This window comes from Phocoena sinus, chromosome 3 (genome assembly GCF_008692025.1).
Source record: "Phocoena sinus isolate mPhoSin1 chromosome 3, mPhoSin1.pri, whole genome shotgun sequence".
In the NCBI taxonomy this organism is placed as follows: Eukaryota; Metazoa; Chordata; class Mammalia; order Artiodactyla; family Phocoenidae; genus Phocoena; species Phocoena sinus.
In genome coordinates this window covers 164,840,873-164,866,665 of record NC_045765.1, presented here as the reverse complement: position 1 = coordinate 164,866,665, position 25,793 = coordinate 164,840,873, and the positions used below count along the sequence as shown (strand labels likewise).

The window sequence follows — 25,793 nt, the reverse complement described above, 5'->3', positions numbered from 1 at the left end:
TATTGGCTATTTCACTGAAATTTAATTTTAACTGGACACTCTGTATCTTAATTTGCTGAATCTGGTAAGCCTAATTAAATACTCTTTGTTTACATATTAACATGATGGGAAGATTTCTTGCTATAGTCCTATTAAATTATTAAAAAATATAGCTCTAACTTTCAAACTTTACTAGGGTCAAAATTAATTGCAGAAAAATGCTTATGATTCCCTAGTAACTGGGTTAGTGACTGCTGTCCCAGTGAATTTCCACCCAAAGGGACTGCCAATCTCCTCTCTGGCTTTTTAGACATCTCTGGAGTAGTCTAAAGCAAAACAGAACTGTTAAGAAACCTAATTTTCCTTGTCCTTTCGTGTCCATTTCATACGGCAGTTTACTAGTCATTTCCTCCTGGTTTTAATAGCCATGAGCACATTTGGTGCCAGTTGTGTTATCTGTTGTCATCACAGCTTCTCCTTCTCCTTCTCCTTCTCCTTCTTCTTCTTCTTCTTCTTCTTTTCTTCTTCTTCTTTTCTTCTTCTTCTTTCTGCTTCTCTTCTTCTTTTCTTCTTCTTTCTTCTTCTTCTTTTCTTCTTCTTCTTCCTCTTCTTCTCCTCCTCCCCCTCCCCTCCCCATCCCTCTCCCCCTCCCTCTTCTTCTCTTTCTCCTTCTCCTTCTCCTTCTTCTTCTTGGTTTATAGTAAATTCTTGGTAAGTAAAGATTCTGCCCTTCAGAATCTTGGGTCTTGAATGAACATCTGGATGGGATGCTTCCCTAACAGAGCTTGTGAAAGGTCTGGGCTGGTGAAGCAGCTGTTGGCAGAGCTGCTGTGATTGGGTGGCTGGAGATTGGAAGCCAGAGCCATTCGTCTGTAGCAACGTTTCATTTGCTGTGAATGCTCTGAATCTTCTTTACCTTTATGGGGCCCAGGGACCAGTGTCAGTGAGCAGAAGGTGTGGGGCTGGGAATTGTGGAAACAGAGAAGGCAGTCATGACATCACGTTGATAATTTAGGTGGCGTGTGTTACCAGAAGAGGAAATGATAAAGGGTGATGTAACTTGGAGACACTCCCATTCAGAAACTATGTATTCCCAAAGACAGTGTGACTCAGAAGGAAGCTCTATCAATCAATGTTCAATAATACATCAGACCTCTTTTACTTCTTAGTTTTTTCAACCCTTTAATCATCTTTCCTTTGTTCTCGTTGGAGATAGAGCATGAGCCCATGGAGGGTGTAATTTCTTAAGAACCTAAAATTACTCTAATACTGATAGTGAATTGAGGCAATAACACAACTTCAGACCCATTCAGTTATGAATCCATAGAGTATATTACTGGTAGTTAAAAGAATAAAATAGAATGATGACTAAAGAAAGTGTTTACAGAATGCCTTTCTGCTTACCAAAAATTAATAATGGGGCTATTTTTTATAATCTATTTTCCTGACTCTTCAGAAAAGCATATTCTTATTCTGAGGACATGATGATGTGAATATGTAAGTCATGGAGATTTTTTTTCATCAGTCCAGCCTTCTGTTACTTCCTAGGAGAAGGCAAAGGAAAGTCTCTAGAATGTGTGTATAAGTGCTAATGATGGTCCATTTTGGAATATTTTGGGAATTAGATGTTCTTCAAGTGATTTCAGAGGAGAGCCAAATTCTTTCAGTCTCTCTAATCTGCTATTCTCAGGTCTGGCTTCAACTTATTCTGGTCCCCTCATGGTTGTTAGATGGCTGCCAGGAACCAGAGTGGCCATTTGCTTCCATGTTTGCATTCAGCTGGAGGAAAACACAAACCCAAGACCCCAAACCTTTCCTTCTGACATAAGGACATGGATTTTTCTCTCATTTTTTAGTTAAATTGTTTTTTACTTATGATAAAACTCACTGCTTTTGCCATTATTAAGACATATTGGCTACAAGTTAAAGAAGCTGAATTTATTAAGGCAAAATGTTATCAGTTTTATGATAGATTGGTAGATTATATCAGAAAGGCAACACCGGTATTTCCAATGCTAGAGGATTTTCCATAATCTTGCCACTACTGCCCCCTCTCCCCCGCCACCATCAAGAGATGGAGTCTATTTCTGGCCCCTGCCCCCTGGAACTGGGCACTATTTTGCAATTGCATTGAGTAATGGAATGCATCTTGACTGGTTCTTTCTCTTGGGACATAGATTTTGGGAACCCTGAGATGACATGTCAGGAGTTTGACCCCCTTGAAGCATTCCTGCTGGATAGAGCCTGTGGAGGGACCTCATAGGATGTCTGAGGAGCTGCAGCTATTCCTGCCCTCAGCTACTGGAGTTTTCCAGGCCCAGGTGCCAGACATTTAAGTGACTGAGTCATCAAGTGATTCCAGCTTCCAGCCTTTGAGCCTCAGCGGCTGATTCTGAGTGGAGCAGAGCTGACCTGTCCTCAGGGAGCCCAGACTCAACTGCAAATCTCTTGAGTGAAAATACCGTGTCTTCAGAGAGCCAAACCTCACTTCTCAGGGGCACAGCTCTCAGATATAGGGGGACAGTATCAGTCAATGAAGAAGGGCTGAACTAAGAGAAACAAAACAGGCCAAATAAATAAATAAATAAATAAATATATAAACACTGAATTTAAACACTGCTTTTTTTCATAGCAGTTTTCTGTAATGCCTGAGTCTTATCCACAAGAAATGGGTTGTCACTGGTTAACCTTAGTTAGCACCAAGTATGATGTGACAACTTGTGTAACCCTCATTCTTATAAACCTGTCTGACATTTTATTGTCTAACTCACGATTGACATTGAGGATTGACGTATTAATTGTGGCATTAAAATTGAATCAGTATTAAAAATCTGATTTAATATTATTCATAGTTTAAGTGTTCCTTACTTAGGCCCTGGCAATCAAAGCTCTCAAGTGAAAGAAACAATGGGTCCTTTTTCATACATAATGTTTGGATTTTACATCCTGTTAAATACATTGGGTGTATGTATGGCCCACCATAAGGATTGAGAGGAAAAAAGAAATTTTCTATTTTCTTTTTTTCCCCTCTTTTCCTCTGAAAAACACCATTCCAATCTCAGTAGAAAATCCAAGATCCGGAGGCTCTTGTAGACCCAAGAGGCAGCCACTTAGGGGGACAGGGTCACACTTGGTCACTTCGGTACAATGAAAGCCAAAACAATGCTTCTGGCCATTTTCGGCTTTTGTCCCAGGCACACGTGTTATAAATAATAAATCACCCATTGATCAACCTTTACTGCCAAGGAGATGGGATGGCTTTAGGCCACTTCACAGTTCAGATAAAACCTCATCTATCTATCTATCTACCTATCTATCTATCTATCATCTATCTATCTATCATCTATCTGTCTATCTCATATATCATCATCATCTATATCTATTTATCTATCTATCTATCATCTATCTATCATCTACCTACCATCTACCTATCATCTATCTACCGTCTATCATCTATCTACCATCACCATCTGTCATTTCTCTCTCTCCCTACTTCTTACTTCCGTGTGTGTATGTGTGCATGTGTATGAAAAGGATGAAAGAATCAACTTGAGTAACTATGAACACCTTTAATTGACTTTCTCCTAGCTCTAACTCTGATTCCAGAGGTTTCTGGCTGAATTTGTTCATGTCAGCCTGGTGCCATGTGTTCTTAAAAAATCACAGGCAGCAGAGACCTCCTTGGTCTTCAAGGGTTGCAAATGTTGGGCTTGCACAGACTCAGAGTCACAGAGGAAATATAAAGCTCCTGCTAGGACAAGGACTTTTTGACATGCATTAACTTCCCCCTGCACAACTCAAGCCAGAGAATGAGTCCTACTCCTTACTTTTGGAAAAGTTAAACCAGCTGTTTGGTTATGGACAAATCATGTCTGTACCATATCTCTGCCTTGATGAACTTTACTATTTCATTCTATGACAGTAATGAAGTGGAAACACTGTCCTCGAAGCTACATATTTATATCTCTCTCAGGGGCTGGAGCATTCCTGGGAGAGGACCCAGAAATGTGTATTCCTATAGTAAACAGGGCGAGAAGGGCCAACTTGTAAGAAACTGTAGGACAACTCACATGAAAATGTCTGTCTACCACGCTGCTCTAGAAAAGAGCTTCTCATTTGCACAGATATGCATGAACCAGAGATCGTTTGGTTGTTGCTAAATTTGGAGAAAGAACCATGAATCTTAGACTTTGAGCTGAATTAAACTACGTAGAGCGAAGGGGAGAAAGTTTTAAAGGAAGATGGCAGCCAATTTCTTTTGTTATTTAACGTTTTATTTTTTCAAGAACAGTTAACATTTACTAGGCACCTATTGGCCTCAGTCACTTGCATCTAAAGAGCAAAGCTAATTTACCCAAAGCCCCTGTTCTTTTGAATGGTTAGCCTTACTTCCTAGCTCTGTTAACAACTATTCTACCATTAGCTTCAAGTTCAATTTTAATAACCTAATCCATAATTGTCTACTGCTCCCTGCCACACGAACAAAAGAGTTTGGGGGAAATAAGGCGAGCAGTTTACATTTTCTGTGGCTATTTCAAGTAATTGGCTCCAAAGTGAAATTATTGAGTTGGCCATGGTTTATCATGTTCCGAGGGTATGAAACATGGAAGGAAATGGGCCTGTAGAAAGGGTTGGTATCCAAGAATGTGTGAATGTGTGAGAATCCTATAACTTTACCTCCACTGGCCTAATATCCTGAGTCACTAGATGGTCAGAAGTATAGATAGAGTACAAAAGGAACAGCTGATGTACATTCATACTAGAGACCAAAAACAAAGTTTGTACAAGAGGAACAGCAAATGAAATAGCTTCTATCCAAATAAAATCTCACACAGGCCATTTTTATACATACGTGGACACACACCCACACACGCACAGACACACGAGTAGAATGTGTGTTTTGTAAGGTAGGTCCTTGGAAATAGACATTCTTAGCAAATATGGATGACAGATCAATTGTAATTTATTTTCTTTTAACACTGTATCATCATAAAGAAAACTGGTATAAATGAAAAAATCTATTTCAAATATCTACATCTAAAATTTTAGGCAGTGAAAAAGCACTTTGTTGACAAGGAGTGTGGAATGATGGATGTTAATTGTCAGAAACTGCTGAATGCCTTGCTTAGTTGCCACAAACAAATTCACATATCAGAACGAACAATACTGCTAAATATTCCTTTTTTCCCATTTTTTTTTCTGTTAAAACATACTGCGAGAAAGAAAAGAAAAACTGGAAATCCATACACCTTTCAAAAGTTTGAAATTGAAGCAATATTTAGAACCATAGATGAGGAAACGCGGCAGCATTGGTGTAATATACACAACGCGCTTTTCTTCTTTAATCTGTAATGTACATCAAATACTTTACAACAATGCATTAACAAAGGGCAAGAAACATCTTGCTGTACAGAGGAACCCGAGTGCAACTTGAAGCCTAGAATCACAACGGATGAAGAGTAAACAAAGCGTGAGAAGCCGTCCCTCTGAAGTGTGTGAACCACGTGCCTCTGTGCTTACAACTGTCACCCCGACCGCCTTCTGTGCTGCCTTCAGCCACATTCAGTGGAAAGCACTTTTTAGACTCTCCAGCCCGCGCTAGAAAGGTGTTGTACAAGGTCAGATTGAGGATCACTTTCTATTGACTTTCAAGTTAACGTTCGATTCATTTAGCTTTCTGAAATAGCTCTTAATGTTTCCTTACTGGTTATCCCAGCCTTCCTATGGAACAGGCTTTAACAAACTAAATTTGCAGGGGAAAAGAAAAATAGCAATGTCTGTGGTCTTGCATGCACATGCACTGTTGCCGGTGCTGCCTGCCTCACACCCAGGAGTCGGGGGACGCGGGGTAGTGGCTCGTTTCATAGTTCAGTTCACTGTAGGGACGGGCAGCAGAGTAGAAGTCGACGTAGTTGCCCGTGGACTTGAGTCCCAGGTGCATGTACTCGCTGGCCGGAGGGCGGTGGTGGACCTGGTCCTCGAAGAAGGACTCGTCGTAGTTTCTCGTGGAATTCGGAAACGGCTGGTAGGTCTCGTAGTCTTTTCTGCTGGGCTCCTGTGGGACTGGCTGTGCTGAAACCTGCCCAGAAAAGAAGATCCACCTGGGTTAGCGCATTTGCCCTTGACCCGTCCTCCCCTGCCACCGATGTGCTCAACCCTCTCTCAAAGTCAAGGCTCCGAACATCCTCCATGTGGTTACCAGTATCGAGCTTCTCCTGATTGACTTTCCTTTTTCAAGTTGGTTTCTGAGTCCATGCACTATCGTTCTAGGTAATCTTTTTTTTTTTAATTATTATTATGGTAAAGTATACATAACATAAAATGGACCATTTTAATTGTTTCCAGTGGCATTAAATACATTCGTCGCCTGGGCCACCGTCACCACTATCCATTTTCATAACTTTTTCATCATCGCAAACAAAAACTCTGTATCCATTAAGCTTAAATCCCCATCCCATCCTCTTTTCACAGCTTGTGGCAACCGCCGTTCTATTTTCCACCTCTACGAATTTCACTAGTCTAGGTACCTCATAGAAGTGGAATAATAGAGTATTTGTCCTTTTGGGTCTCCCTTCTTTCACTTAACATAATGTCCTCAAGGTTTATCCATGTTGTAGCATGTGACAGAATTTCCTTCCTTTTTAAGGCTAAATAATATTCCATTGTATGGAGAGACCACATTTGTTTATCCACTTATCCACTGATGGACACTTGTATTATTTTCACCCTTTGACTCTTGTGAATAACGCTGCTGTGAACATGGGTGCACCAGTATCTGTTTGAGTCCCTGCTTTCAATTTTTGGGGAGTATGTACCAAGAAGTGGAATTGTTGGATCTGATGGTAATTCTATGTTTATCTTTTTGAGAAATTGCCCAAACTGCCATGATAGGTGAACCATTTCACTAGTTAACCTTTTTCAAATTAAAGAGGTATACACTAGACACTACAGAACACAAGTAATTTATAGTCATCTTTCCTGCATTTTTTCCATCACGCCTGGGTGCTGTAATCCCAGACAAAGAGAAAGTGAAGATGTACGAGGTCTAATGGTCACTTGGGCATCCTCCTGCCAGCTCGGAGGGCTGTGACCAATACCTCTCTGGAGGATGGAGGCTTCCTGGTAATAGGGCCATTCCATCACACCTGCCTAAGTGACCAGGTACCACAGCCTTAGAAGGATACAGAGAAGCATGTGAGAAGAAGAGGGAATCCACTTCAAATACTCTATGCTCTGGAGAACCAAAACATTTCCTAACTTTGTTCAATTGAGAATTGATGGGACTCGAGAATAATGTGGGATTATGAAGACTTTGGTTAGGGGAGAGGGGTCTTCAGACTTGTCCAATGTCCCCCAGCCCACCTCAGTGTTCCCCATTTCCATTCCTGTCCTCTGCAGGTTACTGTCTGATGTAGGGGGCCTTTAGGGGCTAAAGGGACCACAGGATTCTTCGGGAAACGTGAAGTTTAGTTAGTTAGTTAGTTCCCTCCGCTTTGCTTTAAAGACAGTAAAACAGACAGTGTTCATAGGCTGATAATTAGCATTTATATGTCGGGGCCTAGCTATCCCCTTCCCACTGCCTCTGTGGTCCCTTCCTAAGCATCACGCTCCCAAAGTGAGGATACCCCCAAGGCATGGGGGAAGGACCATCCCCACAGCTACTGCATAATGGCATCCACAAAGCTCCTTGAGTGCAATGGTTGTGCAGGAGGTCTGGGGGGAACGATGGAACACTCCTAAAAAAGCACAGTTTGATCACCTGCCAGTGGACTCAGTAATTCCCTACTAATTTAACTAAGGTTCAGCATGGAAACATCCTCTAGGAATTGGTCTTAGTTGATAGATAATGATTTGTAATTAGCACGTTGTGTGTGAATGAATGCTTCTAATGGCCTGCCCGTAATTCTTCTCTCAAGTAAGCGAAACTCCCTCTTTTTTTTTTTTTTTTTTTTTTTTTTTTATGCGTTACGCGGGCCTCTCACTGTTGTGGCCTCTCCCGTTGCGGAGGACAGGCTCCGGACGCGCAGGCTCAGCGGCCATGGCTCACGGGCCCAGCCGCTCCGCGGCATGTGGGATCCTCCCAGACCGGGGCACGAACCCGTGTCCCCTGCATCGGCAGGCGGACTCTCAACCACTGCGCCACCAGGGAAGCCCTCTCCCTCTTTTATATGTCATTGATTTACACTAGTAATCGACCTGCTCTTCAAAGAAGCGGTGAACTTCCTCATAGCTGCCATCCAGGAGGCCTCACACTTCCAGACAGTGGTGGCTGAATGAATGAGGTTTCTGTCTACCTGTGAAAGTCCTCAGAGTGTAAATGTGTGTTAGCCTAAGAGCCTGGGCATGAGGGGGACATTCGGAACTTCAACACCTGCAATTAAACATTGCTAAGACCACGTGTACCTGATCACTGGGATAGGCTAAGGTGCCCTTTGCTGGTCTTTGAAGAGCTGAGCGCTACGTGGAACTTCTCCGCTCCATCTCGGTGCTGCTACCCAAGTGTGGAGCATACAAAGAATTAGAGTTGGGAGGTTTGGAAAAATTACACAGGGAGGGAACTAGAATTTACTGGCTCTATTTCAGTGGGCACTATATTCAACATGTAACAAATTCTTCTCTGTTTACTCTTGTATATGTATATATGCATACATATATGGATGCATGTTTATGTCTGTATATCTATCCATCCATCCATTTATCCATCTATCATCTACCTATTTATCTATCTAATCTATCTCCTTCTCTCCCTCCACCTTTCCTCTCTCTCAATTTCTCCCTCCCTCCTTCCTTCCTTCCCATCCATCCATTTATCCATCCAATTCCCGATTTATAGATGAAGAAACCGAAGGTCAGAGAAGATAAGAAACTTGTGCAGGATGCCATGGCTCCTGGTGGGGTGAGGCTGGGATGTGAATGCACACCTGGCTGACTCCAAAGCCCATGTTCTCTCTGAGACAGGAGCACAGTCTCTGTTGAGCCAAGGTGGCTCCACCTCAGGGGGCGGGCAGCCTCACTGAGTTGACTCCAGACCCTGTGATGAGAAGGGAGGCCATGGACAAAGGAAACCAAGATGAGGCCTGACTTCTCTGTGCTGGTCCCAGTAACCAGGGGAGGGGCAGTGCTAGAGCTTGGGAGGTCTTCAGGGGAAGCTACTTATGAGGCTCGTGGCCCTCCTCCACGGTGGCTGCTTCTTTCTTTTTTTTCTTTTCTGGCAAAGCCTGTTTCAAATTTCTTACTACTGCTATGTTCTCTCTGGCTGGTGGACATTTTTGGGTTGAGCACAAGCTTATTTTAGTCTCATATCAGGAGTTACCTTCTTCAGTTCATTTGTATTGTTCATAAGGTCCCATATCAACCCCTTCTCAGGTTGAGCTCTGCAGTTCGGAGAATTTGTGTGAATGAACCACCCAGAACAGCTGATGGTGGCACAGCTGTGTTTGAAGGGATTAAATTTGCTCCCTGGCCCCAGTGGTATGGATGTCGGCTGCTAAGACGCATTCACCGCAGAGGTATGTTGGCTGTATTTTGTCATTTACTTTAAGAGACTATCTGACGGTGTTCAAGATTAGGCAGGTGAAATGCTCCCCAATACCAGCCTTCCCCATAGAGGAGCTAAAATAAATGCTTTTTTTTTTTTTTTTCAAACATACAGTGTGGACAAGCCAGACTTCTGTAAAGGAGGTGGAATGATGTTCCTGTCCCACAGTGGTGTATTCTGAATCTGAGTCTCCTGTAGTCCAGAGGAGCCCGGGCACATCCAAGGAGCCTGAGGCTGTTGTCTGCTCTGCTTAAGGCAGCGTCCTCTCTGGGAAGGGCAGGTGCCACCAGCTGGTTCACGTGGCCATCACAGGGGTCCACACTCTTGGCGCTCCGTCCTGTGGCTTCTGCTCCCACAGAGTCATCCTTGCTGAAAGCTTTCCTCAGCAGCAGAATGTTTAGTGTAAATTATAAAGGACTCTGCTCCTTCTTAGCTCCCACCCCTGTAGCACGCTGATAGAAGACTCCTTTGTATCCCTCACTGAGTTTGCCCACCAACTGAACGTATTCCTAACACAAGGGAAAGAGCCGTCCACTACAGACCTTCAAAGTCTACGGCACAGTGAAAGCTGAAGACTCAGGGTGTTATCATTATACAATGAATGAAGCCGTGGTGAAGGTCAGTGCTTCTCAAAGTGTGGTCCCAAGACCAGGAGCATCAGTATTGCGTGGGAACTCTTTAGGGGTACAAATTATTGGGCTCCATCCCAGACCTACTGAATCAGAACATCTGGGGTTGGGGCACAGTAATCTATGTTTAACAGTCTTCCAGGGATCCTGACTCACCCTCAAATTTGAGAACCAGTGGTATACAGGAGGGCACATGGGACAAGAGGACAGAAGACCCAGGCTGGAGTCTTTGCCTCTTCTGAGCTTCTTCAGGTGACTGAGGGCGAACCCTTACCCTCCTTGGATCCCAATTTCCTCAGCTCTGGGGATAATTTTATTTGCCTGCCCACCTGGCAGCCAGACTGAGGAATTCAAGATGCCATTTCTATTGCTGTCAGTAATAATTTGAAAACCAGTCAGCAAAACACCAAAACCCTTTGTTTCTAGTTTATGAACAAAAATCCTATCGCCAGCGGGATACGGTTAAATATGCTCTTTTTCTTTATAAGTATGGGATAGACTGGTAGAAGCTCAGTGGGGTTTTTGAAGGGTTTGAGTACTTAACTCTTAAAACAATATCTGTGACCCCAAACATAAAACCGAGGATCACAAATCTTATTTCACACTAATGGTTGTTTCTCCTAGGAGTCCTTATGCTCAGAATTCACTGATTGGAAACTGGAGTGGCAGGTGGTCACGTGGGGTGTGCCACAGCTGCGAGGCTGCCTGGCTGCTTCTCTGCTGAGTCAGGGGAAGCCCGCCTCCCAGCTCCTGCCCCGGCCCCTCCCTTGCTTGGCCACGCATCCAGGGCTGTTGCCTTATTTTCAGATCTCACTGTCTTTTGCCTCGTCCCAGAGATCCCTCTGAAACTAGTTTCCCTCGGTGAATCACTTCTTCTCTAAGATGAATCCCTGTCCAGACTCCTCTGCAAAGCTCAGGAGGCCCAGCTTTGACACCGAAACTGAATGGACCCCGGCACATCCCTCCCGGTTAAATTTTTCAAGCTGACCATTTACTAGCTATGCGGTTGTGAAGTGGCTTTTAGCCCAGAAAAGTTCCAAAAACAAAAGCCATCTGTGATAACCAACCATGCTCACATGGGCAGAAAATCCACACCATGGATGCTGTTTACAAGGTCATCTCCAGAAGCACCCATCTGGAAGAGGAGCAAATGGCCAACTTTTCTGAATGGTCAGGATGGTCTTCCTTTCCCGAATTCCCAAGAGGGAAGGCTGTAAGTAAAGTCAAAGTGTATCCTGATAACAGAGTCCAAAACAAGTAAAACCTTTATTATTTTCTCAAGTCACTGGAGTGTCATAATGATTTTCTTGGAAAAATTGTTTTAGGTAAAGAACAACTCTCTTTGGTGGACATTTCAAAAATGTTGCTTGATATTAGAATGGAGTTAACAGTCCAGTTGCCCCCTTCCCTCGGCTGGACCAGCTGAGGGAATAATGATGGCACTGAGCTATGGCCACAGGACTCAGCTCTGCTGGGGGTCGGCCTGCAACGTCTCCCCTGTGCTGACGAGTGGCTCAGAGCTTGCTCTCCATCCAGACTGAGTTTCAGTACATCCACCTGAGACACCGTGGCCTTGATGTTTCACACCGAGGTTGAGTCGAGTTCGTTCTAGGGCCCAGGAGGCCCTAGAATGAAAAGGCTGCATACAATAGGCTGTGCTCACTCTCTCGGGGCAGGGACGCCATCTTGGTGCGTTAATTCCAATTTTCTTAAATGCTCAGAATAGGCTTGGGTGAAGACAATGTGCCTCTTAGAACCATTGTGGACTGTCCTCTAAACCTAGGTTGCAAGCAGTCTGTTGGAATGTACTGCAGCCACACTGTGTGATGCCAAGGACCCCTGGGCCACACCAGGGTGTTTCTTCATTACCAGCAATAGTGGGATTCCCTGGAGATAAAGGCTGACGTAGAACAGGCTGATTCTGGTGATGAGCTTCTCTTGACCTATAGAAGCTGAAGACTGATCTTATGCTCTTGGATGCAAAACCAGGGTCCTATCACATCCTGACAAATATCTTTAAGAGCTGGAGACCACTGGCTCACTGTACCTGATATTTGCTGGAAGAAAAAGCATTGATTCCCATAAATAGAGTTGGCATTTCCTTTATGTTTGGGTAGGCATGTTGATCTGCAAATAGTTGGGGGCCACCCCTGGTGACCTCTTGTCTAGAGCTCATGCCCCTCTGTTTATTCACTGACTTCTTTGCTTTTAGCAAAGACCAGAACTGTGTCCTCCTCCCTCTTCCCTTAGAAACAGTCTTGCACCAGACATTCTACCTGCTGGAAGGGATTCCCTCTCCTCTTCAAAGATGCTGCCCTGCTGGGTGGTGAGAACTGATTAAAAACACACATTTCCCTTTCATGTTGACTTTCATCTGGTTACTGTGATCAAGTAAACAGCTTTCAGGTTTATCTTTTCAGTACTATTTTCATGACACATGGCAGGAATCTAGAGCGTCAGCAGAAGCCAGTTCTGGAAACGATTACCAGTAGCCAAGAGTTATAAAGAATGTCAGTCTTTGTGATGACCACCATGGGGAAGGAAAAGTATGAGGTTATTCATCAGTGACGGAGCAGAGGCGGTACCTTCTTGCTTTTATAGTTCCCCTTAGAACCAGAGAGAAAACGAGCCTTCAACGAATATTTGCTAAATAAAACACACGCAAAAACACAGATGGATTCTTTAAGTATCTACCAGCCAGGGTTCCTCAAATTTCAACATCCACACGAATCACCTAGACACCTTGATAAAATGCAACTCAGATGCAGAAGACCCTGAACGGGTTAGGGTTAGGGTTAGGGGCCAGAGAAGCATCTCTTCTGTGTTTCTAACAAGCTCCCAGGTGATGCTGTTGTTGCTTATTCCCCCACTAGCCTGAGCGGCGAGGCATAACACCATGCCTTCTATTCAGTTGTTTACATTGAACTTGATGTGTCTATGTTATTAGTAACTGTCATGTATAATGAATGCTTTCTTCCAAATAAGAATTGGCTGGGTTACAGGAGCTACTTAATCCATGTCTAGTAATTAGACAATTTGTCTAGTAACCAGAATCTTACACTTGCCATAACTAACACCTGATGCCGCCAAAAAAACAAGATTGCTTTCAAATCTGAGGCTGTTCCTGATGACTGCCACCACCCACATGTACGCTGTGTCCCACATGAGCAGAGAGCAGCAGGGACCGTTATTTTCTTTTTCCATTTTTTATGCATGTTAAATAGAAACTAACTTATTTTTTACACTTCCAAGATATTTCACAGGAGTCAAAGGGAGAAACAAACACCAACGTGCTACCTCTCTTTTACCTGGTTATGTTTGATGTCTTCAGCGGGTGCACCATATGAATTCCTATACAAAGTTGAAATTCCAGTATTTTGAGCTGAAAGCAAAAGAGAAACAAAAGTATTAGCACTGAACACCAGGCTTCAAATGAGGAATGATGGTTATCGAGGCCAGTTTTGCCCTGACAAAGCTTGGTGTCTCATGGATCATTCCAGATGCAAGAAATTCATTAGTCCTGAACACTTCATTTTACATACAGACATTAAGAGAGAAGAACAGTTATTCTATAAAATCCCCGTTGCACATCAGCCTCTTGCAATAACATTCAGCTTGCAGACGGGGTCAAGGCAGGTGCATCAAACAGATGGTCATCTTGCCAGTTCTATGGCCTTGTTTTCTGGTGAAAACTGGCAGATGATAAAAGCGTGTCACCTGCACTGAAGCATGCAGGAATCTGGATCAGCCAGTTGGTGTTTAGCTGGGGAATGACAAGAATGAAATTTCTAATTTGAGCTCACAGAAGTGCTTGATCATCTTTGAGACAGTTCACTTCTCAACGGCCTGAAGGATGGGCAGGAAGCACCACCCGCCTTTGCCCTGCGCATCTGGGCGGCTGCGGCTTCGGAGTCCTGTTCAACACAGAGATGGGAGACTCCCACCCTGTCTTGTGACCAGTCTGTGTTCTAGACAAAAGGAAGGAAGGTCTCCTCCGGTTGCCAGCAGCTTCCAAAGTCCTGGGCAAGATGCCCACTTGCCTGCCTCCTCCCCTGGGGCCCTTGAGGCTGCTGTCGCAGGCCTAGAGGAAGGGCCCAGGGCAAGACTCCCCTCATAGCTGCTAAAAGGTCCTGGTTTAAGAAAGCTCTGGAAAAAAACATTGTCTGTCGAATGTCAGCGGGTATCTAAAACACTCTAGATATCAAGAAAAAATTATCTTTTGCTTCCAGTATCTATGGGATCATGAAATAGGATGACACACCATCTATTCTCTCAGAGATACAGGCCACCAACTCAGTATAATCATTCCACCCATGTTTATTACTAAAAGCACATAATAGCTGTGCAATAAAACTCCTCTTGGGAAATTCTGCTTAGAATGTGAGAGCTGAGAGCCCACTTCCCATTTTAAAGACCACTCTGATAGACTCTCTGGTTGAACGCCCATCACTCCTGTCTCTGCATCACTGCGGAAACCACCATCCCTCGCCTGGACCACTGCTACAGCATCCTCTTCTCAACGGCCCGGCTTCCACTCTGCACAGCCTGCTCCTTCATCCCCCCTGTTCCCATCACCTGAGCGATCATCATGTTAGACTGGATTATGTCACTCGATTCCCTGCCCATTATGGTCTTCGAGGCTCCGTGTGATCTGGTCCCGTCCTGACTTCCTGAAGAATTTCCTGCTCTTCTTCCCACAGTTCAGGGAGCTGTGCTGGCCCTCCTTCCTGGCTTGAGCATCCAAATTTATTTTGCATCAGGGATGTTGGACTTCCTGATGCTTCTCCCTGGAACTTGCTTGCCCCAGACTCTGGACTATCTCTCCTTGTTGATATTCGGGTTTCAGCTCAAACGTCTCCCCTTGACCGTGTTAGTTAAAGTTGCCCTGCCCACCTGGGGCCCTCTATCTCATTACCCCATTTATTTCCACCATCACACTCAACGCCAAGTGCTACCACCTCGTTAGTGAGTTTGTTTCATGTTTACCTTGTGTATTACCTCCCTTCACCTAGGAGATAAGAAGCTCCATGAGGACAGACATCCGTCTGTCCCGCCACCTTTGTAGGCTGCCCCAGCATCTGGGACAGTGCCTGGCCTTGAGGGATGCTCACAGAGTAAGTGCTTTTTTCGCTGAGTGAATGAATGAATGACTAAACCTTAGAAAAATCTGCCTTCAGAGCTATAACCTGCTGATGGAAAATGTTACTCCAAGGATAAGGTGAAAATTTTTTTCTATTACTCAGAATAAAATACATTTCTTTTTTTGGTAGAATGTGCATTTTTATAGCCTTGGCCTCCCTCCCTGTTGTGCTTGTGGCTTCCAAGCTGAAGATGTTTCTACTGGAAGTTCTTTCCTCCTGCTCTTTGGTGCACTTCACCTGTTTAAAGGAGACTGTGTAGCTGAGATTGAACTTGTGGCCTTTCTGGATACATGAAGCACGTGTCTTCACAGGTGTTCTGCCATGTATGTGTCTGAGCAAATAGTCAACTCATAGGGAAATGCCTTTCTTTTTTCTTATAGACCCCAATTTCCAACTATATCAATAGATTGAAGATTAGAGCAGCTTTAAAAGGCATAAGAGAGATACTGACAGAAACAGAATCGACCACTGGATGTTAAGGTATTTGGGAAGCTCAGGTGGGAGGGCAAAATCCCCTGGTGAATTTTTAAGCCAGGCTGTGTAGCTGCTGGGATCACACAGCCCTCCTCTGATGCGTGCTTCTGAGCACGTAACGCTCCTAGGGAATCATGACCGCGAGAAATAGCTATAACAGTGCTGCATGCCTGAATGAACAGCTGCCTTTGGCTTTCTGAGGGCTCCTCAGAGGCAGAGAAACACTAAGGAGAGAAGACATTTTAAGAGACGTCTAAGCTAGAGATTGAATACAGAGAAGGCAGGTGGAGGGGAAGCCTGAAATATAAACCCAGATGGATCTGCATTTCTGAGAGCTCAGGAGAGGAGATGATGACCCAGGCAAGGAACTGCTTTTCACTTTAAAGCTTTTGCATGTTGCATTTTGAGGGTGACGTTTCCCATGGTTTTCCTACAGCAAAGGGAATGTTTCCTGTTGGGGAAATGGTATAAGACATCCCCTGATGCCTTAGAAACAAGGAAGATGGCCGTTTTTCAGATGTTTTTGCAATAACTGAACTTTAAATGCCCCCTGGATTTATTGGTGAATGAGAAAAGGTACTGCTTGGGATGCGGAGGTCCCAAGAAATCTGATCTGCCAGTAAACGCTGGAATGATGGACATTTGCTAAAGGGAAGCAGAACAGAGGTTGGCAATTCATCATTTCCATCCCTACATGAAATGTTGATTTCCACCCGGCTTGGCTGGGGAGCTACTCATACCATCGTAGAGGGGGGCGAACACACCCACCAATCTCAGCACCAACACCGCCCCCACCTCCTCCATCACCATCAACATCACTGTGATGCTAACAACTAACTTCTACCCAGTACTTGTTGGCTTAAAGGGAACCTTCTTGTATAAACATATTATTCAATAATGACCTCATGCTCTTCTAGGCTTGCTACATGATTGACAGTAGTCTCGAATTGCATTTTTAAGTAAGTTAGAGCAAAGCGTTTAAGCCTCTAAATAAGTTTGAAAAGTTACGTATATCTCAATGCTGCAGTTGTCAAGATCCCTGCCATTTTCTAGGAAGATTAAACATCTAGAAACATATTAGATTTTATTTTTTATTGCCTGATGTGTGCAGAGAAGGATCATGTACCACAAACACAACACAAACACACCACAATGAAAAACCTTTTTTTTTTTTTTTTTTTTTGCGGTACGCGGGCCTCTCCCAGTCGTGGCCTCTCCCATTGCAGAACACAGGCTCCGGACGCGCAGGCTCAGCGGCCATGGCTCACGGGCCCAGCTGCTCCGCGGCATGTGGGATCTTCCCGGACCGGGGCACGAACCCGGGTCCCCTGCATCAGCAGGCGGACTCTCAACCACTGCACCACCAGGGAAGCCCTGAAAAACCTTTTGAATGATTCTACCGGCCAAGAGAGTTAAAGTGAAAAGATCAACTTAAATAATAACAGTGCAGTCGATTTCACAATTATTCTTGTAATTATAGTCTCAGTTTGTTATCCCTGCCTGCTGGTGATGTGGCTACCTAGGGCGATAATAATCGAAAAACGAAGGGGTCAGGTGAATTTCGAGTCACCACTGCTCTGGAGTAATCAGTACAAATTAGATTCTCCACTGAATATCTCGACTCTAGGGACTTGGCACTCAGATTCATGAGCTTCTTTGTTCATGCTCATTGACAACAGGGGACAACACTTATGGGGAAAAAAGAACCAGAGAACGAGAATCAGAAGGTACATCCTATGTTGGACTTCCCTGGCGGTTCAGTGCTTAAGACTCTGCATTTCCAGGGCAGGGGGTGCGGGTTCAATCCCTGGTCGTGGAACTAAGCTCCCACATGCTGTGGGGCACAGCCAAAAAGAAAAAGAAGATATGTCCTACGCCATGCATTCAGTTCTCCATTCAGGGGACGTTTCAGGCGTGAGGGTGAGGCGTTCCCTGGTGGAGTGTGTACGTGGAGGCAGAGTGCTGAGCTGGGCTGGGTACCACGAGCATCTGTTTATGAGGCTCTCCTTTCTGGATCCGGGGAGAGTTACCATGGAAACCACGGCCTCTGGGGTAAATACAGTTACCATGAGAAAAATTTATCTTAGACGTCCTGGGTCCAAAAGACACGTCAATAAATCATCCAATTTGTCTATTCTGTTTCCCTGCAGGTCTACACCTAAATAATACCAGGGAGACTTACCACACGCTTTTAAGATTCTTCTGAATAAGAGGGTCTCAGTGTCTGTTTAGGATTGCACCCTTGTACTGCAGTTTTATGAATGCCCTAATCTGACCCTGTTCTGCTGAAGTCCCTATGGTCTGTTTTCAGGAGGGGCCCATCTCCACATCCATGTGGCAAAGAAGGGTGTGGAATCGCTGGTTAGAGATCCTGATGGTTCTGGCAGCTCTGCTTTCAAGGCATAACCCCTGCCGCCCTGCCCCGCATCAATAATGCCAAATTGTATCCAGGAGCAAACCGGGGCAGGAGAGAGGTGTGGGGGGATCCTGGAGGGGACGATGAATGTGGACATCAAGCCCCACCCCAAGGAGAGTGGTACAGAGTAAGAGGAGAGTTGAGTCGAGGCTGGCCACGAGGCAGGCTGGCCCGGGCACGCTGGGGGGCAATGGCACCAATTTTGGCCTCCACAGAGTCCCAGCTCATGAGCCAATGGGTGCGATTGGGGGAGTGAATGATGACGGGCATGAAAGATCAATGCCTCCCTAGGGAAACTGAGGCCAGTGGTTCTGATGAATCTTCCTGGGAGTTTGTCATGGCCAGAGAGTGGTTTCATGTCAAGAGGGGAAGACACCCACAGCAGTTTTGTGGGTCTCCCTGAAATCCTCTCTTCCTCTGCTTCTCTCCCATCCCCTCCCCTTCCCTCCCTTCCTTTTCTTATCCTCTTTCTCTTCCCCATCCTCATGGACAAAGCTTGGCCCACCATCTTGGGTTATGCCAACGAAGAAGAAATCTATGGTGACCTCATCCTCTAATTTGAGAAAATATCATGAACTGGGCAAGTGAGAAGGAAAGGGGTAGGGAAAGAAAGACAGAAGAAAAAATATGTGCAGAGAGGATTTTCTCTTAGCTATTCCAGGAATAAGATGCTCCGTTTTTATACCTCCAGCTTCATCTCCTTATGGCCAATCCCTGGGAATCTTCGCTATCAAGCTCTCAAGTCCTGCCGAGCTGCCAAGCACAGCTGAAGCCTGATGTCCCAGCCCTCTGCCCTGTCCCAGGTCCTGTCACGAACTCTGCAGAGGAACCGTGCACAGCCAAGCTCACCTGTCATGGTGTCTTTCCTGGAAGTGTGTTCTCCTTTAGTTCCGTGGTAAGTGGCGTTGCTGCCAGTGGACTCATAGTCTGTTTTTCTTTCTTTGAGGCTGATCATTTCCCGAGGTGAAGCTGGGGCACTTGCTACATAAAGAGATCGGAAGGATGACTTTCTGTGTCTCATTCCACAGCATGTATAGCTTTCCACACAAACAGGTAAAGTCATAAATGCATCTGGCTCAACACATGTCAGTATGTGCACGTGGACCTGTTGATTTTTATTTTTGTTCTTTTGGTTCTTGTCTTTCCCCCTTCCCTTACTCCATGTCACTTGGTGCTTTAGAGTTAAGGGGACACACAACTCGGAGGCAGGGAATTAAGGACTATATCCTGGGAGCATCTTCCCTACAGAGAGATCCTTGTGGGGATGTGACCTGCTCAAGGACAGTTTCAAGAATGAGATCCGTCTTGGTTGCTTTTTCTTTCTTTTTTCTTTTCCTTTATTTCCCCTCCCTCTTCTTCCTTCCTTCCTTTGAAAAAATTAGATGTGTTTCAGAGGAGCGATTACTGATACTGAAGAACCCCTGATTAAATCAGATGCGCTTTTACTTAAACACGTTTCACACAGAAACGGCCCTAAAGGAAGGCAGAGGATGATGTGGGGGACCAGTAGAGCCCCACCCACCGAGGTCTTCTCCATCAGCCTGGGGGCTGGGCTGGGGGGTGTGGCATGAGAGCACCTGTCTCCTGATGGGGGTCCTTGCTCCATCTCAAACGCCCCTAACAATCTCCCACACACACCTTGCGCCCCGGTCCCTCGCTGCCTGTTGGACCTGGGGACTGAGCCCTGTCAACCGTTTGTGTCTTCATGTCTTCAGTGATGGGCTGTGATTAGAGGATTCCCTTAGGAATTCCATGATTCTTTAACAAACTGGGCCCAGAACAGAGGAAAACCTGAACTTGGACTTAAGGAAGCAAACAAAAAGAGGTTTAGTTTTCTTTAAAGATCGGATGGATTGCGAGCAATTAAGCCGCCCTGTCGGTGCAGAGATGTGCTGGGAGAAGTGGAGGTTAAGTGTGTGTGCCGGTGCTAAGGCAGCTACCATGCACCCATCCTGTGGGCTGACCTCACATTGGTCTCCACGCTCCTCAATGAGGCCACTCACATCCCAAGCTTAGTCAATTGCATCTCACCCATTCTGAGTGCAGCCGTGCTACCCTTCGGTCCCAGAGCCTTCTCCAGCTCCCATGCCCGAGGGCAGTGCTTCATAAGCTTGTTTAACCTTAAGACTCACCTGAGAACCTGGGGATCACAAGACCCGACCCTGGACCTTGTGAATCTGAATTTCCAGTTGGGCCTAGGAATCCGAATTTAGCAAGCGTGCCTGGTAAATCTCTGGGGAACTCTGAGTTTTAGGATAAAGCTCATTTTCCTTCACTAATGTCCAAGCCCCTCCCCAGTCAAGCCTCAGTTTACCTTTCAGCTGTTCGTTCACACCCTCTGCAGGGTCCCCCAGCTCCAGCCCACTGGGCCTGCTTGTTGCCTATCTGAGTCACTTGATTCATTTCACCAAACTTAGTATCTTCTATGTGCAAAGCCCCGTGCTAGACATGGGGGACAAAAACACGAGTCACAGCACACTTTCTGAAGTTGAGGAGCTCTTCATCAGATGAGGAAGTGGAACCAGAAGATGGCTCAGTGGATGTCTTAGCCAAGCACTGGGAAGGTAACAACGGGGGCCTTTGCCCATCCTTTCCTGAAAGGCCCCCTACCCACCTCTCAGACCTGTCAAATAAAATCAAGGCTCACTGCTGAGATCTTGAAACCCTCAGAGATTTCCAATCCTAGCTGCCCATCAGAATTAGTTACCTAGAATACTTAAAAATACATTGATGCTTGAACATGTCCCCCAGCCAGTTGCACCAGAATCTCTGGGTGTAAATCCAATGGGAAGGCAGGGAAGAAACCTGCAATTGTTCCACATAACTCAGCTGGGCTCTGGGTCCAGTTCCTGCGTGTTCTCAGAACACGGGCTGCTGCGTCTCACTCACCCCCTCCACCTCTGCCCCATCTCCTCTCTTCTCTCTCCATCTTCCTCTCTGGGGAGAGTCCTCTCCTGTCCTTGCTCCTAGATCTTCTGCATAAAGACTGGCCTTTTATGAGTCACTGCCAGGCAATCGTGAAGGGACAATATTTTGGAGCCTCTTGACCAAAGCTTTTAAAATGAGAATCCGATATTGCACAGATGGTGGGGTTTACTAAACTATGTCAAGTGTGTAATTATCTCCTGAGACCTCACACACAGTGGTCCGAGTCTCTGGTAAACCAGGAGGATACTCCTGGAAAAATCACATCACGCCAACAAGCGTTTATTAGGTGTCTTTGAAGTGCCTTACCTGGGTACCACCAGGCAGTGCTCCACCTGCATCCCTGGGATGCTGACATCCTGTAAGGCGCTGCTTCTCTTTCTGGGCGCCTTCCAATCTATTATATTATTCCATCTTCCTGACACTGATTGGTTCTTCATAATTAGAGCTCTTAAAGACACTGTCCTTTAGCTTCCAAGACTCACTGCTCTTTATCTTTTTAAGAACTATGAAAATAACATGTGTAAAGGGCCACCTCCATGCCTCTGAGGCAGGTGGAAGTTCCTCCAGTTACACGGGGCTTCCTAATTCTCGTTCAGCGTGGGGCTAAACATCAGAAGTGATAACACCACACTAAAAATATAAGTTTTCACGGGGCTGGGAGAGGGTAATCTATTTCAGTCAAATATTCCCCATTCATCTCTGATTCTCCCCATCGTTATGACAGTAAAGTATGGTGTAAAGTTTCATGACAAACATCCTCAAGGGCAGAGGGGCTACCCTGCTGGGGAGTGCTCTGTACCATCCTGCCCTTGAGACTCAGTTCCAGAAAATATAGTTTCCTCAGCAGGAGGAGGGCAGCGAAGAGCAAGGAGAAACTTTTCTTAAACAAAAGCCTCTATCTGTGTGCGTGTGTGTGTTCGCCCATATAAAATTATTTATTATACATTGAATAAAACAACAATAAAATCTAATAAGAATGAGACGGGGGGAGGGGCAATATAGCAGTAGGGGATTAGGAAGTATAAACTATTATGTATAAAACAAGCTACAAGGATATACTGTGCAGCACAGGGAACACAGCTGATATTGTACAGTAACTATAAATGGAGCATAACCTTTAAAAGTTGTGAATCACTGTATTGTATACCTGTAACTTACGTAATATTGTACATCAACTATGCTTTGATAAAAAAGTTAAAAAGAAAGAATGAAATAAAATTAGAAAAAATTAAATTGAATGGTTTAAAAGTTACAGTTGATTGTAATATGAATACATGAAATGATTTATCTGCTGGCTTACAGGTAATAATGAAAAGCAAATCAGGTACGGAACAGTAATGAAAGCCTCAATGACAGTTTTCAAACGTAGGTCATTCTCAAGGAGGAAGGAGCACACCCTCTCTCCCCTACTCTGTTATCCCAAATCTAATCAATCAAATGCAACCTAAACTATCTTAAGTGGGTAAAACGTCCATGGAAAACCCTGAACTGCAAACACTTGGTGGTTTTATACATTCCTGTTCCTCCCTGAATGCAGGCCCAGGATGTGCATTTCACGCCTGTGACACCTGTTAGAGGTTTTTAGAAACCTGATAGAAAGATGTTTGTTCTGAGTCTGTGTACGTATGATACAAAGTCACCACCACTGTAAAAAGAAAACAGATTCATTTGATATTTCTAGCAAGTGTCCCAGTCGGGATGGCCCTCCTGTCTGTGGGGTCAGCTAAGGGGTCGGGGCGGGGGGCCTTGGATCCGAGAGAAGCAGCCACTGGCCCGGGGCCCCTCTTACCTGAGCGGTTGTTGGGAGACACGCGCACAGGGGAGATGGAGGGCGTGCGAGAGGAGGAGTAGGGTCTTTGCCGATCCCTCTCGATGGTTGAAGATGAGGCTACGAAGTGATACTGTGACCATCCATCCTGCAATAGACAGCAGCTCCTATTAACTGGGGAAGGCAGAGAGATGCCTCACTTCCTCACACTTGGACGTGTCAAGCATTGGAATTTGCAAAGCATTTCTCCAGTCTGTCAGGAGAGGTCTCAGATCTCTGCACCTCCATCGTCCAGGTTAACAGAGAGGAGCGATAACTGAGACCCACCCCCTGCCCCCTCCAGACAGCCTGACTCGGGGAGGGCCTGCCCTCGGTGCTTGCTTTCCACCCCAGATGTGAGATAAATGGTCTCTTTGCAAACCTGCTTTGACCTGAAGATTGTATTTAAATGAAAACACGCTGCTCAGAATGAGCCTGAAACTGTCAATTTTTGCCTGCCTGGCTCCAGCTCTGTCCGGTCCTCTTTTCAACCACCTCCAAGTTTTCCAAAGTGTTTACTCTTCTTTTCTTGGGACCAATCTGTTAGTGATCAGAATGCCGAGAAGCATCATCCCTTCCCGTTTATCTCCCTTACATGGTTTCAAGGTCCTTCTCTGCCTCAAATGCCCCGTCCCCACCAGCTCAAGGCCTTCAGCATGACTGCTGCCAAGTATTCACACTCAGGTTGCTACGTTCGCTGATTTGCCCCAGGAATTCTATTTTTCAATGTACAGCGTATTCAAAATGCCTCCTACCAATCAATCCGCCATTTGCCTTCTAATATCTGGTTAATACAGGAAAAGCATGTATACCATTTTTCATCATGAAAACCATATAAATACATTATGGATCACTTTTTTTTTTTTTTTTTTTTTTTTTTTTTTTTTTGCGGTATGCGGGCCTCTCACTGTTGTGGCCTCTCCTGTTGCGGAGCACAGGCTCCGGATGTGCAGGCTCAGCAGCCATGGCTCATGGGCCTAGCCACTCTGCGGCATGTGGGATCTTCCCGGACCGGGGCATGAACCCGTGTCCCCTGCATCGGCAGGCGGACTCTCTACCACTGCGCCACCAGGGAAGACCTGGATCACTTTTTGAATTTAGAAAGCATAAAGAAGAAAATAAAAATAGCCAACAATTCCTCTCTCCTCCTCCCCAGAGAACTTCTGTTGAGATGTCACAGTATTTCTTTTCAGTCTTTTTTCTTCTTTAATTCAAGGTTAGTTTTCTCAAAGCAAGATGTCAAAGAGTACTGACATTATCAAGGAAAAGCAGACACCTGCTGCACTCCCAGTTCCTGCTTCACAGAGGCAACCATTTTTAACTCTTTTGTTTTTTTCTTTTTTGACCTTTTCAAGGGACTCAATTCTTTATAAAGAATCATTGCAAACATAAATGGACGAAAGTTAACAAAGAACAGAATTTAAACTCTATTCAATATTTGTGTCTTTATGTAATTCTCATTATTCCTGTTCTATTTGACCCGTACGATAAAGCCAAAATTAGAAGTATGCTATTATAAAAGCTACTACCTAGTGCTTGTTGAGTATTTACTCCATGGCAAGATTTTCTCAACAATCCCATGGGCTGGATACTATTATTAGCTCCATTTTACAGAGGAAGAATCTGAGCCTTAGAAAGTTAACGGGCCACCCAAAGTCAAACAGTAAACAAGTGAAGACTCATGTTAACTACTAAAATGTGGCATATTGAAAAGATGAAAACTCTAATTTGAAAAGACACATGCACCCCAACATTCATAGCAGCACTATTTACAATAGCCAGGACATGGAAGCAACCTAAATGCCTATCGACAGATGAATAGATAAAGAAGATGTGCTATATATATATATATATATATATATATATATATATATATATACACACACATATACATACAATGGTGTATTACTCAGCTATAAAAAAGAATGAAATAGTGCCATTTGCAGCAACATGGATGGACCTAGAGATGATTCTCATACTAAGTAAAGTAAGTCAGACAGAGAAAGACAAATATCATATGATATCACTTATATGTGGAATCTAAAAAAAATGATACAAGTGAACTTATTTATGAAACAGAAACAGACTCACAGATATAGAAAACAAACTTAACAGTTACCAAAGGGGAAGGGGGGAGGGATAAATTAGGAGTTTGGGATTAACAGATACACACTACTGTTTATAAAACAGATAAACAACAAGGACCTACTGTAGAGCACAGGGAACTATATTCAATATCTTATAATAACCTATAAGTGAAAATAATCTGAAAAAGAATACATATATATATATATATATAAAACTAAATCACTTTGCTGTACACCTGAGACATTGTAAATCAACTACACTTCAATAAAAACATGTGGCATATTGATAAGTCCTTGGAAGCAAGCTGAGGGGATTGAGGAATGCAGGTGAGGAGATGCTATTTGAGGGCGTGTTGTCCGGCAAGCGCTCTGGGATCAGTTAACGTTGCAGCAGAGACCTGGCAGATGACGAGAAGCCAGACACTGATGACACAGGTTGGGGTTTCCAAGCCAAGGGAAGAGCAGAAGTGAAGAGCCTGGGGTGGGAAAGCGCTTGGCTGATGTGAGCACAGCAGAAAGTTTCTGTGACTGAAGGGGAGTGAGCAAGGGGGGCCAGGAAGACAAGAAGCCTTCTGAGTGTCTAGGACAGTCTGGGGAGAGTAGAACAGAAATGGGGAGACTAGTTAACAAGCTCTTCCACTAGAGGGAGGGAGAGATGACCCTGGCTTGGGTGTGGGCTGGTGGTGAGCAAGGCGCAGATTTTGCATCTAAGTTGGATTTGCTGATCACTCGGCTACTGGGTGTGGGAGAGAGGAATCAAGCCTGACCCCGATGTTGCTGGTGTGAACAACGGG

At 44.8% G+C, this 25,793-nt stretch overlaps 1 protein-coding gene across 2 annotated transcripts in view; it reads right to left on the bottom strand.

Moving 5' to 3' along the window:
* Window positions 1-4,924: 4,924 nt before the first annotated feature.
* CTNND2 (catenin delta 2) overlaps window positions 4,925-25,793 on the bottom strand; it is a 944,584-nt gene continuing 923,715 nt past the window's right edge. For both annotated transcript variants that reach the window (XM_032628308.1, XM_032628309.1), the window contains 4 exons: window positions 22,895-23,021; window positions 19,027-19,158; window positions 13,455-13,528; window positions 4,925-6,058 (listed from right to left, as the gene is read on the bottom strand). In XM_032628308.1, the coding sequence (XP_032484199.1) occupies window positions 5,801-6,058; window positions 13,455-13,528; window positions 19,027-19,158; window positions 22,895-23,021 (591 nt within the window). In that variant the 3' untranslated portion in view covers window positions 4,925-5,800. The remainder of the gene's footprint in view (window positions 6,059-13,454; window positions 13,529-19,026; window positions 19,159-22,894; window positions 23,022-25,793) is intronic.